The sequence below is a fragment of the Phaethon aethereus genome (genome assembly GCF_964289735.1).
Source record: "Phaethon aethereus genome assembly, chromosome: 2".
NCBI lineage: Eukaryota > Metazoa > Chordata > Aves > Phaethontiformes > Phaethontidae > Phaethon > Phaethon aethereus.
In genome coordinates, this window is record NC_138582.1 from 155,370,726 (window position 1) to 155,389,371 (window position 18,646).

The 18,646-nt window shown below is 40.1% G+C and overlaps 1 protein-coding gene across 1 annotated transcript in view; it reads right to left on the reverse strand.

Moving 5' to 3' along the window:
• Positions 1–11,860: 11,860 nt before the first annotated feature.
• The window catches only part of KIF5B (kinesin family member 5B), a gene marked incomplete at both ends in the record, with an annotated part of 31,546 nt that continues 24,760 nt past the window's right edge, over positions 11,861–18,646 (reverse strand). The window contains 9 exons of the mRNA XM_082015038.1: positions 11,861–11,997; positions 13,828–14,044; positions 14,563–14,667; positions 14,844–14,915; positions 15,023–15,083; positions 17,159–17,260; positions 17,440–17,549; positions 17,641–17,702; positions 18,048–18,165. Of these exons, the coding sequence (XP_081871164.1) occupies positions 11,861–11,997; positions 13,828–14,044; positions 14,563–14,667; positions 14,844–14,915; positions 15,023–15,083; positions 17,159–17,260; positions 17,440–17,549; positions 17,641–17,702; positions 18,048–18,165 (984 nt within the window). The remainder of the gene's footprint in view (positions 11,998–13,827; positions 14,045–14,562; positions 14,668–14,843; positions 14,916–15,022; positions 15,084–17,158; positions 17,261–17,439; positions 17,550–17,640; positions 17,703–18,047; positions 18,166–18,646) is intronic.

An 18,646-nucleotide genomic window follows, 5' to 3' on the forward strand; every position in this document is an offset into this window, starting at 1 on the left:
CCAACCCTGGCCTGGCTGGGTAGCGGAAGGAGGGCTGCGAACACATGCTCCGTGGTGCCGCTCCTCCAGGGTCCATGCCCTCAGCCTGCCCGTGATGCCTGCAGGCCAGCAGAGGACAGAAGCAACGCATGACCAGCAAAAAGGACTCTCGAGACACCATGTGCATCCATGTTATTGTCTTTCAAGAGCTTCCACAGCAGATGTAGCTGTCAAAAGATTTTGTTCCTACCTGTTATTTAGTGTGTCAAATTAGAAAACTCAGAATTGGCTACAGAAAAAAGTTATTAGCTGCTCAGTAATTTAAATTATCTGCTCCCTCTTACTCCACTTTTTTGTGAAATTATGTTGACATTTGAAGAAAAAGTTCTGTTGCTATAGCTACCAAGATGAACTTCCAGCCATGAGATTATGATCAATAAAACATGCCAGATGTGGCTCCGAGGGCTTTCATTAATAAAAAAAACAAGTTTGATGAGAATCTTTAGACTAGCACCCATAAGATTTTGTCCCAAGCACTAACTGAAGCATTGCTCTCACTGAGAATACACGCAGCAAAATAGCCTTTCAGGAACATGCAGCACGTGCAGCTGAGTGAAGTGAAAGTGGAACCCTCTGTTCTAAGAGACTGCTGCCAGTCCTTCCCCTCCTGCAGAACTGCTGATGCGCAGAACAAAACCCTGGGGCAATTCATAATAATGAAGGCTGAATTCCCATCCTTGCAAAACCTCTCCTCCTTTGCAAGTTGTCTCAAGATCTCAGTATCTTGTTCCCTCTAGAGTATCTACCCATATGTATTATAAATACAAACGAAAGATGCATTCACAGTTGGGCCTAATGGAGGCCCACCAGCTATGCAGCCAGCAGGAGGGGACAAAAGCAGCAGCGGGCAAGCAGAGAGAGGAGCCTTAGAGCCAGGTCTTGCCCAAGTCCCAGCAGCTCCCTTCCCAGCAGCATGGCAGGGAGATGAAGGGCTCAGGTGACCCTTCAGACTTCAATGGCCCTTAGAGACTCTCTGCTGTGGGTATCTGCTCTTGTCTGTTGGAGCTCCTTCATGCAACAGTTTCCAGACACCTCTGGGTCTGGTTCTCTACAGCCTTGCCTTAGCCTAGGCTGACAAACTCTGACCAAAGAACATGACAAAGCCAAACTCCACCAATCACCAGGCTGGCAGCCCGATCTCTAGCAGCTTCATCAACCAATATGAACCAAGGATCCTCTTCTTCGTCTCCATGCATAGTTATGCTCCTGCACTCTGGTATGGATACAGTTCTCCTCCCCTGACAGCTCCCACACAGGTTTTGATTAGAGCTGGATCGAGAGTAGAAGGACAATATTTATTAAAATTGATCATGCTTTAATGCTTATTTTTATGTGCTTTGTCTCTTTTTTTATACACATTCTCTCATTTCCTGGTTCCCAGCTCATTTTCACCACTGTGTCTCCAGGTTAATAAACTCACTCCAAGCTACATGGATGCTTTGAGTCCAATTCAAACACTCTGCATCTCTGATTAGCCCATAACAGGCGAGGTCCTTGTTTGCTGCCATGTCACTGGATTATCCTGCGCTGGAACTGGATGCCACTGTTTGTCACCATGGGAAGGAAACATTAATTTAATGCTATCTGCATTTATTAGAGACTAAGCCTATTGTACAGGCTGCCAAGGGAAACTGACAGTCCTCTACAATAATGAGCGTGGGGGCAAAAAATCCATTTCTCATCAGGAATGACTCTTCCCGCCTCTCTCATGCTGCTCATGTGCCTGTGGATCAATGGAGACAAGTCAGCTGGAAATGAAAGAAAAATACAAAAACGTCTCAAAGCCTCACCTATAAGTGGATTTGATAATGATTCACCCACTGCACAGGTCTGACTTTCTGCATCTTATATCACTATTTTGCAGTTCAAATAAAGATACCGAATTTTGTGACATTTCCAAGTACCTTCCTGCAAAAAAGGTGTTTAAATAAAGAGTGGAAAATGCCTAGAATATTCTGGTACTTATTCAGAAACATAATATGCAGCTTTTCACCATATTTTAATGTCAAGATTCAACTGTATACAGCAACGTGGGATAGAAGAGTTTTACAGTCACCGCTTTATGGATCGTGATACAGAAAGACACACACAGGATCTGCTCCCGGTGTATTTCTTTGCGACAAATGGCCGTTGGTCTGCCTGACAGCAGTAAAGCTAGTTGGGTATTTAGCGTAAGTATGAATTCTGCAGGTTTTATTAGAATAACTTCATAAAGGTCACGCATCAGGGGAGTCCGCAGTGATACTACACCTGAAGAAAGTCCATAGGGTTTCTCCTCGTGGGTGGGTGGATGCATCGGGACCGGCTGGGATCCGAGTGGCTGAGCAGCAGCCCTGCAGCGAAGGCCGTCGGGGTTCGGGGGGACACAAGGTTCTGTATGAGCCAAGAACACGCAGGGAAGGCAAACTGCCGGCTGAGCTGCATCAGGAAAGCTGGGGCCGGCAGACAGGTGTCAGCGTTCTGGTGCACTCGGTGCTGAGGAGGCCCAAGACAGCTTTTCTGTTACCTGGTGAAGTGTCCCCTGCGAAATCAGAGATGGGGAGGAGGTTTGTGGGATGGGAAGGACCTGTACAAAACATAAACACTTTTAAAGGAAGAAAAACACCTGACAACTTGAAGAAAGCTAGTAAAGCTTCAGCCCGCTGACTCGTCTGCTGGCAAGTCTGTGTGAGAAAACGCAGCTTTCTGGCGCGGGGAGAGGGACACAGAAATGCAGGCGGGTAAGCGGCAAGGCGCAAGAGCCCCAGGCTGTCAAAGGCAAACGACCCGCGCAGCCATTTGCGGCGATTGACGCCTGGAAGCAGAACGCAACGGTCCTCTACAGCGCCGGGGTCGCCCCCGGCCGCGTCCCGGCCCGGCCCGCCGGCCCCTGCCGCCCCCTGGCGGCGCCAGCGCCCCCAGCGGCCTCAGCTTCCGGATCCAGGGGCCTGGCTGCAAGTGGGGAGTTCAGGCTGCAGGCAGGGGGGCCCAAGACGAAGGGGGGAGCCGGGTTTGACAGTCCCTCGGCTTCACCGACTGGGTCCGTGGACCCGCGGTCCCCAATGCACAAAGTCTCTCCCCCGGGCCTGCCCTCTCCTTTCTTTCTCACATCCGTGATGTCTCGGGTTAATATAAAGTATCCACAGAAGGGGCCTGCAAGGGGTAGGTTAGTTTCTGGGTTTTAATACCTAGCTGTGCATAGCTGAAATTTTAACCCTAGTTGGGTAATTCTATTTTTCCTACCCCAAGTAAGTGACATGCCAAGCGCGGCTCACACTTTCTCCTCACCTCGCAGACAAAATAGTCCTTTCCCGAGCAGCTGGAAAGACATCAGCAATGATGGAGGAAAAACTCCGCAGTTTTTACAGTAAGCTGAATTTCAGATGTAGAAGGTGCCACACACCACACTTGAAACTCCTATTACTCCATAGCCAGGCTTGTATTTCTTCCACTTGAGGAACTGCCTTTCAGCTCCTCTCCCGCTACATGGCCCTGCGGCACATGGCCTCACTGAGACGAAAACAGAGACCTGTAGGAGCAGGAAGACAAATTTCTCCCCAGGACAAGCAGGGAGCTCGTTCCTCCCCCCAGCACAGTGACAGGTCAGTCGTGCCAGGGCCCCAGGCGGGCAGGGGAAGCCCTCCAGCCTCGAGGGGAAAGGCGGCAGGGGCTGCAGCTGGCGGCGGCAGGACCAGGGCTCCTGCCTGACGGCTCGCAAGCAGGAGCCGCGCTGCCTCTGCAAAACAACCCTGCGGCATGTGGAAAGCCGACAAGGCACAGCTCTGACAGCCCATATGAGAGGACACACTTTGGGAGCAAAGGAGCTTCCCTATTCCATCAGCAGCAGGAAGGGGGCCACCCTGCTGCAGTTGCCACTGCAGCCAGGCCTTAGAGACCACAGACGGTCACCGGGCTGCTGCACGCAGCTGACACTAAAAACAGGAAGGCCTTGCAGTAAGCTCTGGTTGAAAGGAGCTTTCCTGGGCAGCGGACTAGGATCTGTCATGGTTTCTGCTGAAGGGTATTTCTTGCAGTAAAAGCATTTAAAGAACCATTTATACCTCCCCAGGAAAAGACCACCACAAAAAAAATCTGTAAATACCCACTTGTCAATAGGATGCTGAATGATCGTGTAAAACACCTACAGTAGCAGCACAACACCCCCTGAGCTGATCAGAACCGGATCTGTTGATGGAGGCAATAAGCAGACAGGATAGCACCAGCATTTACACTTTGCTGCGCTAATTTACTTTTTAACACACTTTTTAATGCTGCTGATGATAAAAGCCAAATCAAGCACCCACTGGAACAGCAAGTAGCTTCACAGGTATCTCCAAAGTGGTTGGTATCAGCTGTGAAGCGTATTCAATCTCCGGTTGCAGGAGACAATTTGAGCTGACTTTCAGAACAGGACAGGACCTCACAGGTACTTGTTACTCGCAGCAGATGCTGTGGAACTAGCTTGCTGAAACACATACCTGGGGGCACCTCTGAGTCATTTCCACACCCAGTTTTGTGGGTTTAGGAATGTGGAGAATGTGGGTTATGCTGCTCTCCTTACTTGCTGGAGAGTCAATCAACACTTCCCTTGGTACCTTAGGTGAAGACAGCTAATGAATCCATCAGCAATACCAGTATGCCTACACTATGTAGAGCACAACAGACCTTATAGCAAGTATTCTGCTGAAATGTACACCTGAAAGGTATCCAGGGTGCAGATATGCCACACCATGCTATGCAACACCCCTTCCTTTCCCCTTTATAGTCATTAGCCTCTTATTTTCCTTTTCACGGGTAAATAGGCCAAATATGCTCAGTTACAGTAAAATCATAGAATCGTAGAATATTTGGGTTGGAAGTGACCTAGTCCAACCCCCCTACAGTGAGCAGGGACATCTTCAACTAGAGCAGGTTGCTCAGAGCCCTGTCCAACCTGACCTGGAATGTTTCCAGGGGTGGGGCATCTACCACCTCTCTGGGCAACCTGTGCCAGTGTTTTACCACCGTCATGGTGAAAAATTTCTTCCCCATATCTAGTCTAAATCTGCCCTCTTTTAGTTTAAAACCATTACCCCTTGTCCTATCGCTACAGGCCCTGATAAAAAGTCTGTCCCCATCTTTCTTACAAGCCCCCTTTAAGTACTGGAAGGCTGCAAGAAGGTGACCCCAGAGCCTTCTCTTCTCCAGGCTGAACAACCCCAACTCTCTCACTAAAAAACATCAGTTCAATAGCACTCAGAAAAAGCAGAATCAACTGTTACAGATTACCAGGAAAGGAAAATGAGTCTTGAGAAAGAGAGGTAAGAGGTCTACAAAAGTCCAGGTGGCACAGAAATGTTAGAAAGGGATTAATCTCTCTGAAACAAGAACGAGGGGTCACCAAATCAGCATAAGCCAAGTTCAGAAAATGGGACACATTCATGAACGAAGTAGTAACTCATAGGAATTCCTTCCCAACCAAAACCAATACAAGTTTGTATGGATTCCCAAAGACAACTGTCCAAGCATGTGGATAAAAGGAGAACTTTGAGCATCACCATGCATTCAACTTACATCATACCTAGGAAAGCCCCTGAGGTGGCTCATCTAGAGAAGACTTGAGGAGGAATCATTATATTTGACTGATTTTCTGGGCAACCCATTAGGTCTGGCACCTTCAGAGACAGATTGAGCTAGATGAGCTCTTGGTCTGAACTGAATCAACCATTTGTTCGGTCAGACTGGCCGAATAGGAGATCTCCATTTCACTGGCTAACCACAAGTACATAAAGCACAAGCAGCTACAGCTCAAGCAGAAAATAGAGTAGGCATCAGGTGCTACTGATTAAGTGGCCATTTTCAGAATTTGTAATCTGCAGGCTGAACCACTGCAAGCAGGCACCCATTGCTCCGTGCATCCCCCAAAAAAGACAAAATGCAGTCATCTTAAAGTCCAATTCTGAAGACTTTTTAAGTTGCTCAGGAACTAAATCAAATGCACACCATGTTCCCATACCCTTGATCAGCTTCTACACCGTTTCATTTCAAAGCCTCATTTTGAAGAACAAGTGTGGAATGTAAGTGCATCTATGGTTCCTTGATTGCCAGTAGGCCTGAATTAAGGCCGTCTCCTCTAGTTCTTAAATTTCCTTCTGCCCCTGGAAAGAAGAAAATGTAGTTGTCTCTAACCTGGCTTCAACTTACTCTAGAATGCAACCATTAAAAAAAAAAAATCCCTTGATGAATCGGATGTATCTCTAACTCCAGATTACAGCTAAGAAATAACTACATGTAGACATAGCTTAAAGAGAGGAGGGTTGGGTTTGTTGGCAAGGGTTTTAGGGTTTTTCAGGTCTGTTTTTGAAAAGCAGCTGAATACCAAGGCAGAGATCAGTGCACTGGAAACAGAGCAAAAGACGAAATCTCTCCTTTGAGAGAAAGAATGCCAACAGCTACATCCTACACCAAGGGAGAATTCTTTCAAGTGTCTCACTTACTGTATCAGATAGATAGGGTGGAAGTTGATGTCTAAAAAACCAACACATACACAGCCATGAGAAGCCATTAAAAATGGATATTAAATTGGCCTATAGAGTGTATGCCTTTGGGAGAGGTCAATCCCAGATTGAAGGGGTTCAAGTTCTGACATACTGTGGCTGTAATCAATTTCTGAACTTTTCCACAAGTGTCAACTGTTGGGTGTGTTTTCTTCTGGTGGCGGGGGGGGAGGGGGGTTGGTTTTCCATCATGAACAGTCTTTTGAAGACTAAGACTTAAATACTCATATTTGGGTGGGGGAAAGCTTAGTTGTATTAACACTGGAATAAGAAGTTAGAGACATCACGTGATCATGATATACATAGAGATAACTGGTCATGAAACCCATCAAGTGAAAAATATTCTACGGAGACATTTAACAAACAGGTGTAGAGACTGAATAAATGCACGAAGTTCAAAGATTTTTCTTCTCTTTATTTAAACACAAATACATTTACAGCATGCAGGTAAGTTAAAACTATATGGCGTCTTCCCCAAACCAATTGTTTTAATGCATCTTAAATGTACTGAAGTTAAATCATATTCCACAGGTAGACTTGTCCTCTCATGTCAAATTTAGAGTTACACACAGTAGTGAGTCAGCATTTAAGTTATGTAAATAATTTAGTTCTTCACCAGAAATAAATATTATTTCACCAAGTTCCCATCCTAAACCATCTTTTAAAAAATATGATCTAGAGGAACATAAAATAAGAACCATTCAAAGACTGCAAGTTGAAACAGCAGTTTTGAACATTGCCCGTATAGACTGAGTATTTTCGTTTACAAAAAACAGTAATTGTCCTGTCTGGCTGACCTATGACAGCCAAACCAGAAAACAAAAAGATTTTTTTTAAATTTTTTTTTTTATATTTTAAGAGGCAGTTCTTGGTAAACTTCATAAAAGGTTCAAAATAAAAAAAAGTTTAAATATAAAAAGGTGATGGTAACTAGCCTGTAGCTCAGTGTACATTTATTTATTTATTTAAAAACACAGCAATTTTCAGCACCAAAACCCATGATACCTACAGGAATGAAACCTCCATGCACAAGAAAAAGTCCTGCTTCATTTGAATGTACTTTAAATAAAGTGGGTTTTTTTGTTTTTATGATTGCATATTAATAAATGAAGGTCTGAAAACCTGTAGTTAACACTGAGAAAGATACTGGACAGTGCTGTTTCCATTATGAGAAATTTCATTCAAAATAATTTGCCATTCCTTTATTTTTCTTTCCTCAGTGTGCTGCTCTAAAACAACCGCAAGTTTGGAGTGTTTGGCAGCCTTAATGAACAAGGCAGTCTTAACTCCAAACTAGTGAGATTTCTGACTGAAACATTCAACCTTTAAAAATCAAACTATTAAAAATTCAGACTACTGTAGATACAGAAAAAAGTGGTTCAAGGTCTAAAATCTGACTACACTCCATCCTAATATAAATATTTTGTCTATTTATAATATAAAAGTTGAAAGTGATTTGCTGTCTGAACAGTCATAGAGTCTCTACTGTTTGCACAATAACTGAGGAATACCCAGCAAAAATCCAAGCCAGCACACAAAGTGGTACCAACTGGGTCTGGAAAGCTAACTGAATTCTTTCAGTAACATTAAATTCTTTCTTTCTCAAAGACCTGGTAACTATTTTCTAGCCAGAAGGCAGCAGTTCTAAAAATCATAGTGGCTAAACCCTACAAATAAATTAGGCAAATGACACTAAAATTTTTAAACCCAGATTCAGCTCCGTGGGAGCATTGGAGCTCAAAAGAAAAAAAAAACAGTTTCTTTTTGTTAGCCACTTTACAGGACTTTATTGCAAAGAGAAGAAAAATATTCAACAGCTACTACTTTGGACATTTCATATACCTACTTACAAATGGATTACAAATACAATTCAGGGTAGCACTTAATTTATTTTATTGTTTTTTTTAAACACACGTCTCTGGGTTTTCCAGATACATCAGTTTTAAAAAGTTGCATCAGCGTATCTGAATTCATTATCCAGTTGCTCATTTTTAAATCGAGAGTTAAAATTTTAGCCAAAAATTCCAGTACTGTGTACATAGTGGAATACCAAGTTAAATTTTAGATTGAGCTCATTTCACTATTTTAAAATAGCAAAAGTGAACCGTCACAGATAACAAATGGATAGGCAGGCTTGTCAGAATGAAGCAGAATGTTTTCAATCCACCAGACTGTACTGTGTGTAGAAAAGGACAGATGGGAAAATCCATTGCCAAAGTCTTTTTTGTAAACTTAGGTTTACTCTTATTACTGTACAATATTTAACGCTAAATTACCCAATAAACGGGCATTTAATCAGGTAACAGTTAAACAGCCTTGTTCATATTGAACTTTTTAGTTCTGTGGTGTAGCGATCGCAGTGCCTTATGGCAGTTGTCGTAAGCACACTTCAGTATTCTTACACTGTACAAATATATTTAGTTCCAATGCTCTATGTAGCATTCCAAAAGAAAGCTGTAATGTAGAGTGCCATTTTAATTCAGTGGGACACATAGTGTTATGTGAAGTGATAGAAATGAAATGAAAGTGTACTTAAACACTGTTGCACATTCCCTAAGATAGTAAGATGTACACAAATTAAGCTAGAAAATTTGAACTAAGATTTTCTCAATGTACATTCAGCTTGGCACAGTGCAGACTAAATTTAAGACATGAAAGACAAACTGTGTAATGAGCAGAGCTACACTTTAAGTAACATGTCATTTTTCAAGACGCCAAAATTGCACTCTAGGCTTTTTTTGGAAAACAGTTAGCAGAATTTGTAGAAGGGGGAAGAGCTGTACAGGCCAGGTATAATTTATACATTTTCAAAAAATAATCCTACAGTCCCCAAAGGGAGAGATTATTGTCATGGAATGACTCCCTCTACATGATATCCAATCATCCTCACGCTGCATTTACTTTTCAGCAACTGTAAATGAGAAAAATAACAGTTAAGTGCTTGTACCTCATAAGCCAAAAATGCCAAGTTATTTACATTTATAGTAGACCATATTCACTATTTACATAGCCTTTAAAAGTCCAATTCTTAGACCACTGAGGTAAATGCTAATAAAACATGTGCTTTAGAATAAGAAATTACACAACACAAAGCATTTAAGCAATGCTGTCTGTTACCAACAAATTTACAGTATGATAAACTGACTGGGTATCCAATCTCGATCGCCTTAATGGAGTAAACATTACAAACACAAACCAAGTATAATCCAGCTCCATTTCCCATGACTGTTGCTACTTTTCCAGGCCAGTGAGAACTATCTGGATACCACTTACCAGCTGTTGTGAAGTTCTGACTTTGCTATTTTGGGAAGATGAAATAGGAATGAAGAGACCATTTGGCATTAATCATCCTAAAAAAGTTTGATTTGCATCAGGAAATAACAATTTACCTTCTGTATTTCTTCAATGTTTCCAGAATATTTTGTTAAATGGTGGTCTCTAAATGTAAAACAGTGTATCATGTTTCTACTGTACCAAAAGTTCTTCCCTAACCAGAAGTTCAGATGCCTAGTATCTCAAAAAAGTATAACAGACATTACTACAGAGAAAAGCGATACTGGCTACCTGTGTATTCACAAGCTCAGAACAAATTTATATTTAACAGTAAAATAAAGTTCAAGGATGTTTTGTTCCTTTACTTCCATAAGGGACAGGTTCTTCCAAAAATAAGGTAAGAAAGTTCGAATAAATTACAACCACTCTCCTGCCTTTAAGTACTAAACTCTGTTTGGTTCTACAACGGTAGTTAACATGCTGGCATTAGAAGAATGATATGAAAGCTTTACAACTGCTTAAGGCATTCTGTACGCATGCTACATGGGAAGTTTTTCGGTTTGTTTGTTAAAAAGGGGTTCTAGCCAATACTCCTTCATGATTTAACACTTTGACTTCGGGACTATTTGTAGATAAGTCTCTTATTTAAATTCCCCAAGACCAGCAGTGAAAGTTCTTCTCCAAAGCAAGATGCAAGCTCAAAATTTAGTTATTTATTGCTGATTATATTAACTATTACAAGTACTCTTAAAGAAGTATGAGACTAAAAATAGGCTCTCTTCAGTTAGAATTCTAGGCAGCATCAGAGCATGTGCAAACTCATGCTAAAGTAGGCATCTAAAATAAACTGGGTCAATCACACTTGAAATGTCTCTACATTGGACAGCCGAGATTGCCTTCGTAGTCCAAGTAGCTATCTAGCTGAAGATCAATTTTACCGTATCAACATAATCATGAGTTACCAGCTCCTTAGTCATTCAAGGTTAAAGTATGTATCTTAAAGTATGTATCCAGCCTCTTATTTACTAAGAGACATTGCTGAACATAACCAGGTACCCTAACTAGTACCACAGTCTGATTCTCTCTAAATTAGAGAGAAAGCTTTGAAAAGGCAGTCAGCTAATAAAAAGAAACAAATGGAAACAAGATGAACGTAAGCTGCTCTGGAGCCCTTGAAAGAAGCACTCGGGATTCAAGTACCACACAATGATTTTCAGAGTTGCAAACTGAATATGCAGATAACCTTAACTAAGGGAATGCCTAGGAGACATTTGTATGAACGCTCAAAAATGAAGATGAGAGAATGCAGCAAAGCATTACTGTTAGGTGACAAACTATAATGCAGACGTTAATTAATGAGACGTGATTCTGTGAGCAACTTAAGCATATTAAGTACCAGACTATGTATAATTACTTTGGAGATTAGAGACTTTTTCAAATAAGTGTGCATATTAATTCCAATTACTGTAACTGTATTTTAACTAGGCTGACATTTTAAATTTACTAGATGAAGACATTTTCTGTTAAATACTTCCAAATTACTTACACATGAAGCAGTGTTCAATTGTAGTAAGAACAGCAAATAAACAGTGTAGAAGAATAGGGTAATTTTTTATTTCATTGCTGAATGTGTTCTGAAGAAAACCATATTTAAAGAGATACCAGCAAGCCAGAAGAACTTAAACTGTCCACTCCTTTCCCAAACAGTAGCTATTGCCTGTGACTGGTAACTATCTCCAATTGACTGATTTCAGATTTTGTTCTACTCCAGCAGAACAACTCCAGAAAGACCATTTTACAACAGACACCAGTTTTATAACAAAAGCAGCAGCAGCTTTAGTCAGATGTACATGTGCCATGGTTCAACCCCAGCCTGAAACTAGGACAACATGTATACTGCTCCTCTAACTATAAAATTCTGTAAAAAAATAAGTTACTTGACTACTTAAGGGATTTTATGCCACAGAATGAACTGTAATAAAACTAATACAAAGTGGTTTATTCACATGTTTAAAAATTCCTACAAGACAAACTTACACTTTGTCTTGCCGTCCTCCACCTCCACGCACTGCAACTGGCTGGCTGTTTTGAGTGAACACACCTCCGCCACGAATTGCACTTGGATGAGTTGGAGAAGCTGCTGGATGCTGGCCAGGACGGATAGGCTTAGCTGCATGAAAAGAAACATGACTTACAAATATATACATCACAACTCTACCTTTGATTATTCAAATTTACTAATGCTTTCTTTTACATTATTCCAAACGTAATAATTGAAATTAAATGCACTTTGAATAAGAAAACAAGTTTAGGAGATGGTATTCTGTGAACCCAACAGATTAGTATCAACTATAACAAGCCCTGAAAAATAGACAAGGTTTTGCTTTTATTGCCCCTACTAGAGTCAAAGCTCACAAAGCTTCTGATAATCATTATCTTTATATGTATTATCTGCCCCACCTAATGTATGTCCCTGCAAGAGTCGTATTTCTTGGCAATAAGAACTCAAATAGTACACATTGCTAGACAAAGTTTCATGAAGGTTATGTTCCTGTAAGGAATCATTATACCCTGTTTTTCCCACATCTACTTGATAGATAAGCTACTAGTCACTCTGCTCCGCAAGCGGTTCTGCGTACCGATTACTCCACAGGTAACACTGCTTCATCAACTTATTACTACCACATAAAATAAAACTTGCTCTACTACTGAATTCAAAAACAGTAGTTTTGACAGGTAATTTACAAGCTGCATACACTTTGATAAACAAACTGTATTTTCAATCAGTTTTGCACTAGCTCTTAACAGGACATGCACAACAGTATTACAGAACTTTGTATAGTTATATTAAACAGAAGCATTTAAAGTTTCAGCAGGTAATAGTGGATATAAAGTATCTACAGGTAGTAACTGCATCAGAGAAACACTTCTCAATTTCTCCCTTAGAGGAAGCTAACCTCCAGTAAGACATGCTTAATTCAACTAGACATTTAAGTACGAGAGGCTCTATACTTGTGGTAAGCTCACTAGAGAATTGTTTGTCTTCTTGGAGATCACTTGAGACAAAGACAAGACAGGAGAGCACCTGTCTTCAAGCTGCCATCTGAAGTGACCAATAAAAAAAAAAAAATATAATTTTATTCTGCAACAGCTCTTTGCAGACCTACAGAATATGAGTGAAGTTTAATCGCAATGTGCATTTTGGTTGCATTAGCATTTAAGTGAAGCGTATTGATTACTGAAGTCTTGACACAGGACAAAGAGGTTGGAACACATAAGTTACTTCTACAACAATATTGTAATGTGCACAGTTAAGTCCTCCACAGGTCACCTTCTTGGCCCTCAGCACTTTTCAGCATAATGGCAGGTGAAGGACCAAGGATATATAACTGCCTTCCCATCACACAGTAAGAAACACTACTAGCTACTACAGATGCCTGTTTTCTCCATTCTTTTCCCCTAGGGAGAGCTATGGAGTATGTTTTGGAACAAAGAACGAAAAGCTAATTAGGGATCTTAGGATTTCTCTCTGCCTCTTGACTCCACAAGATCAAGAGACAGCAAGACAATTTTGTTGTTGTTTAAGGTGATGGCTTAATCTCTCTCCTTGCTTTGGAATATCTACTTAGCCTTAGACTTTGGAATGGAATTGGAATGATGTTACAGACTTAAGACTCGCAGTCAGCGTATTGCTTTGTTCTAGGAAATAGAACACACATTCAGGCTAGAATTCTAGGTTGGTAAGCCTTTCCCAGGATGTACAAAAATCCAGCTACCAGAAAAAGACCCATTTAAAATAAATTTTAAAAAACAACCAACCATACACCACCACCCACACACACTTACAGTCTATTAACCAAAATACAACTCATGGTAGAAAATACACCATGTTCACGCATGCAGTTCCAGCTAGAGTTGAAAGATGCGCACATGCACAAAGATAAAAAAAAACAACCAGGAGACAGGTGAAGCTTTAGGGAGCAAGGGATTCTTTACTAACCAATTTGCGCAGAATGTCCTCTTCTGGCCATATTCTTGGATCTTACAGCTTCCTTTATACGATCTACTTCTTGCTGATACCGTTTGCGATCACGAGAAGCATTCTCTTTGGCTTCCTTCAGTGCAGACTCCAAAGCTTTAACTCTTTCAGCTGTAGCTCTAAGTCGCTTCTCCAGTTTAGGAAGTTCACAGCGAAGATCTGCATTATCACGTACCAGCTACAAAAACAGAATAGATTATTTTCTTGCTCTCTCTTTACAGGGAGAGCCAACTAAACACCCTCCCACCCCTAAACAGGCAAAGCAGTCAGTTTACTTACATTTTCTTTGCTTAATCTTTTAGTAAATCTGATAGTTCATCAGGAAGGCTGTCATTTGAAAATCAGTTACTGTGGAAGAACATGCTATCCAACATAGGCACTTAAAGTCTATGTTCTTCTTCAGAGACAGGCAAGCATCCCCTAGACTAATATACTATCTCTAAACACTAGCTTGAATCATCTGCAGTTTAAACGCAGCTATTTGGTTACACACCCACATGCACTTAAAATAGCTATTAATTTACTTTACAGGAAAACTTTAGTCTACTGTATTATATCAAGAGACACACTCAAGATGTAGAAGTATTCAATTATGAAACAGTTACTTTATGACCAATATGCATTCAGTCACTTCTATAATAATGCATCTTAAGTAGCTTGTTTTTAATTAAAACTTGAAATTAAGCCTCATTGTACCTGCTTGTGAACCTTTGTAAGCTGTTCAAGATTATTCTCAAGGAAGGAAATCTTCTGTTTCTGTGCAGCACTGCCTCCTGTATCATCCGAGTCAATCTCAGCACTCTGCAGTAACAAAGGCATGGGGAGGGAGAGAGGAGGCCGAGTACAAATCTGAACTTGCATATTAAGATCAAGACAGAAAAATTACACCGCATAAAGATCAATTCCTAATTTAGTTCTAAACTGAAATTTTCGTAGCATTCTCAGAAACACCAATTTTCGCTACAGCACCACATTACCTTTTTCACTCTAGTAGCCAGATCTTGAACAAACAGCTTTCGAAGATTGTGAAGAGTCTGAAGTTCTTTTGCCTGCAGTTAAGGACAAGAAATGAAAAAAAAAAAATTAAAAAAATAACTCTGTAGGTAAGGAAAAAAAGCAAGTATTGAGATTTGCTTTGGAATATCTCCTATCTTACCACAGTCTCTTCCAAACCCTTTAAATCTTGCCTCGCTTGTTCCCGTCTGTCCTGCATAACCCTAAAAGAGAATAAATTCATCCTGAAACATCTGAGCAAAATCGGAAATTTTACTGTTTTAGGAGACTAGAGTGATAAACACTATATGGTACAAATGAAAAATGGCTTTCAGTCCTCAACTAAGGATGTAACCAGCACTGCACTTAGAAATCCACATGGGGTGAGGTGGGAGTGGGGGAGCTGCAAGAGGGAAAGAGGGAAGGACTTTTAATATAGAAGGAATACAAACACATACATTCAGATGCATAAATTTTAAGCTTCTAGAATAGGTAAATAAAGACTCTTAGAGTCAGGTTTAGGATGAATACTTCAGGAGATCTTACCCTGCAAGTGTTCTTAGCTCTAACCAGCCAAGATAAGTATCACATGACAGATTAATTTTTTTTTTTGTTTTGTTCTACCACATCCCCCGCCCCCCCCCCCCGACATTTGCCAAAGCTAGCATCAAAAGCAACAATCTTAGTTTACAGGAATATAACCTAATGATTATAACTTTACAGAGGTTCTGTGTTCCTATTTAACATGAAAGTGTTTACTGCACTGCTAGTGTTCTCTCTCTGAATTATAAGGCAATGCAATTACTAAGATGACAGGATACAGGAAAGGAATTTGGACTTTTTAATCACTCAAGGTTGGAATAGGAAGGCCAGGGACTATAGAAAACGAACTGTTCCTATTAAGTAGCCAAAAAGCTTCTTTCCTCTTGAAGTTTTTCCTCATTCTGACAGTTCCACCACTAGTTCATAGCTAGCTAAATGATTAAACATTTGAGGCAATAAAATATTCTAAATAATATCTCAGCATCCTATCCATTTTCCAGACCTCACTGGAAAAGTAGTTCCAGGCATATTATACAGCGCTACATTAAAAAAAAGTGAGTATCTGCATTGTTTGTCATTTGCCATGCACATTTATGACACAGAATGGAAAATAACTGGCTTCAAAAAGGCTGGTGGAGGACACAGAATACCAAACTAATTTTAATGCTTCTTTGCAAGTCTTTTGAAGAGGAAAATTTCTCACATAGCAAGTGCCTTTAAGGGATCAGCACTATATATAGTTTAGCCTGCAATGTGAAGTAAGATCTGACATACATACCACATTATTGCTTCTTATAAGACAAGAAAACCTACTGTAACCAGTGCAACTCTTCTAATCACTGTGGCATATAAATAAGTCAGAATGAGATGGATTCACAAGACCAGAGTACTGGTAAAATTTTAGTCAGTTAAACCAACATTGTATTTCACAATAAAGCTAAAAGAAAAAAGAAAAAGAAAAAAGTAAGCATTGCTTATTGGTTATCAGTACAGACCAATCAGGTCCCTCTGATTATTTCTTATTCTGTGATAAAAACCTGAAAGCCACTGTATGTTTTTAGACATGGCCGAAAAGCATGCACTTTTGAAAAAGTTTTAAGTATATTGTATTTTTAACTTCTGTAAAGATAAACTCATATATGCCAGAAAGGGGTCACTACAGATACTCTAGAAACATTTCCAGGAGATTATGGTCAGATTTCTAGAAGTTGAGAACTGTTTTTCATCTTGACCCTTGGATACTTACCTGCAAGCAGAATTCAATTCCCATTTTTGCATTAACTTCTCAGTCTCTATTTCACTAACACACTGTATTTAGTTACTCAATCAAGTATGCAGCTGTTTAATCTCAAGAATAAGCCAGTTAGAACCACCTAACTAGTTAAATCACCCAAGAACAGCAACAAAAAAAAAAGAGTAAGGGAACACAAGAACCAAAAGGAGAATAAGGGAACTGTTACAAACCTCTTCCAGTCTTAGAGCATGAACACTTAGCTGCAAATTGAAGAGTTAATTACTCCAATCCATAGCATATTAACGATGAAAAAGTTGTGGCCTTCATATCTTTCATCATTTTACTTCCAATTTTAAATATTAAGGCAGTGCAAAGGTTTTAAAAAAGCTAAGTTCAAGAAGGATCTGGAGCCTCTCTCTTCAATAACTATATCATACAGTGAGAGCCACTTCTTCATATTAGGTCACTAGTTTTTAACATGTGTTGCCACACACATTTGTTTTATGCACTGTTATCACTTACGTAAGTTCATGCAGTTTTCGACTTTTTTCCTGATCAGTTGCTTTCAACTTCTCATGTTCAACTCTAAGACGTTCCTGTTCAAGCATCATCTTCTGGTTTTGGCTGAACACAGAAAATAAATATTATATCAGCTGAACCTGTCAGACACAACATTCAGTAAAGCAACACAAGTTAGGAAGACACTGCTGGAGGAAATCCTTGCCACTTCCCACTACACTGTGCTGCTGCAATCACATAGTCCAGAGACATTTGGCACTACTAAAATAATGACAATTACTTACTCTTGAAGTTCAGTGATAAGTTTCTCCTTTGCATCAACTTCATCTCTTAGACTACTGATTTGTTTCTGATGCGTCTCACGGTGGCTCTGAATTTGCTGTTCCACAGCTTGCTATTAGAAAAAACAGTATGTATTATATGCTTTAAGAAGTTGCCATACTTCACTTTAATGTTTTTTCTTTAAAACAATAAAATTAACTTACCTTGACTTCATTTGCAGTTTGAACCTTATTTAAATGCTCCTTCTCCATCTCATGGACTTTTTCTAGTAGGGATAGAGGAAAGAAAACACATTTCAGCTGGGTTAACCACGCAATCACAGGGAAGGTAGAGTTAATTCGCCCCTTCCCAACACCTTAAAATTTGGAAAAAGTCCCCTCCCACCACAAAGATCAATTAAATCAGTAACATCTTTAATTTAATCCTATCCATAGCAGTTCTTTCAAACAGCAAAAGTGCTTTCCCATTTATTAATTCTACATATTCGGTAGCAAAAAGCCATTCTATAGCTCTGCCCTTCAATCTAAACAGACCTGAACAATTTCCTATTTATTACTATATACTTTAAAAGGTAGTGGTGGTGGGTGGGGTGTAGGGAAGCAAGTCCTACCCTGTGCTCGGAGTTGAACTAGTTCTTCATTAAGGGAATCCACAGACTCTTCCAGTTGTCTCTTTTTCTGTTCCACATTCTGAAGATATTCAGTCAATGACTTGATCTTGGCTTCATGCTTGTAGAATAAAAAGATGGATTTACTTTGGAACTAGATATCACAGAATTGTATCTTCATAAACAGTTTATACTTATTTTTAAACAAGCAACCTGATCTCAAAACAAAAATGGTGCGAAATAAACTCTAAGAATATGACTACTCAAGTAGATCTGTAACATAGCCTGTAAAACCACATCTTTATTCTGGATTGGAATGAAATGCATTTTTGGCTGGGAGAAGAGATGTTTTGAATGTTAAATACTATCAGAGACAAGAGTGGCCCACTGTATTTAGAAGACTGCACTGAAATATGTATCTCCAGATGTAAAAAAAGATGATTATCTGTATGTAAGACAAACTATAGAAAGTTAAATTGCATATATAGATCACAATTTTGAGAAGTGTTAGAAGTCACATTACTAATCTTTTCTAACAATTGCATTAAAATGGCCTTTCTCATATCAGAAGTAAATTTAATCTGCTATGCAAGCCTACTGTA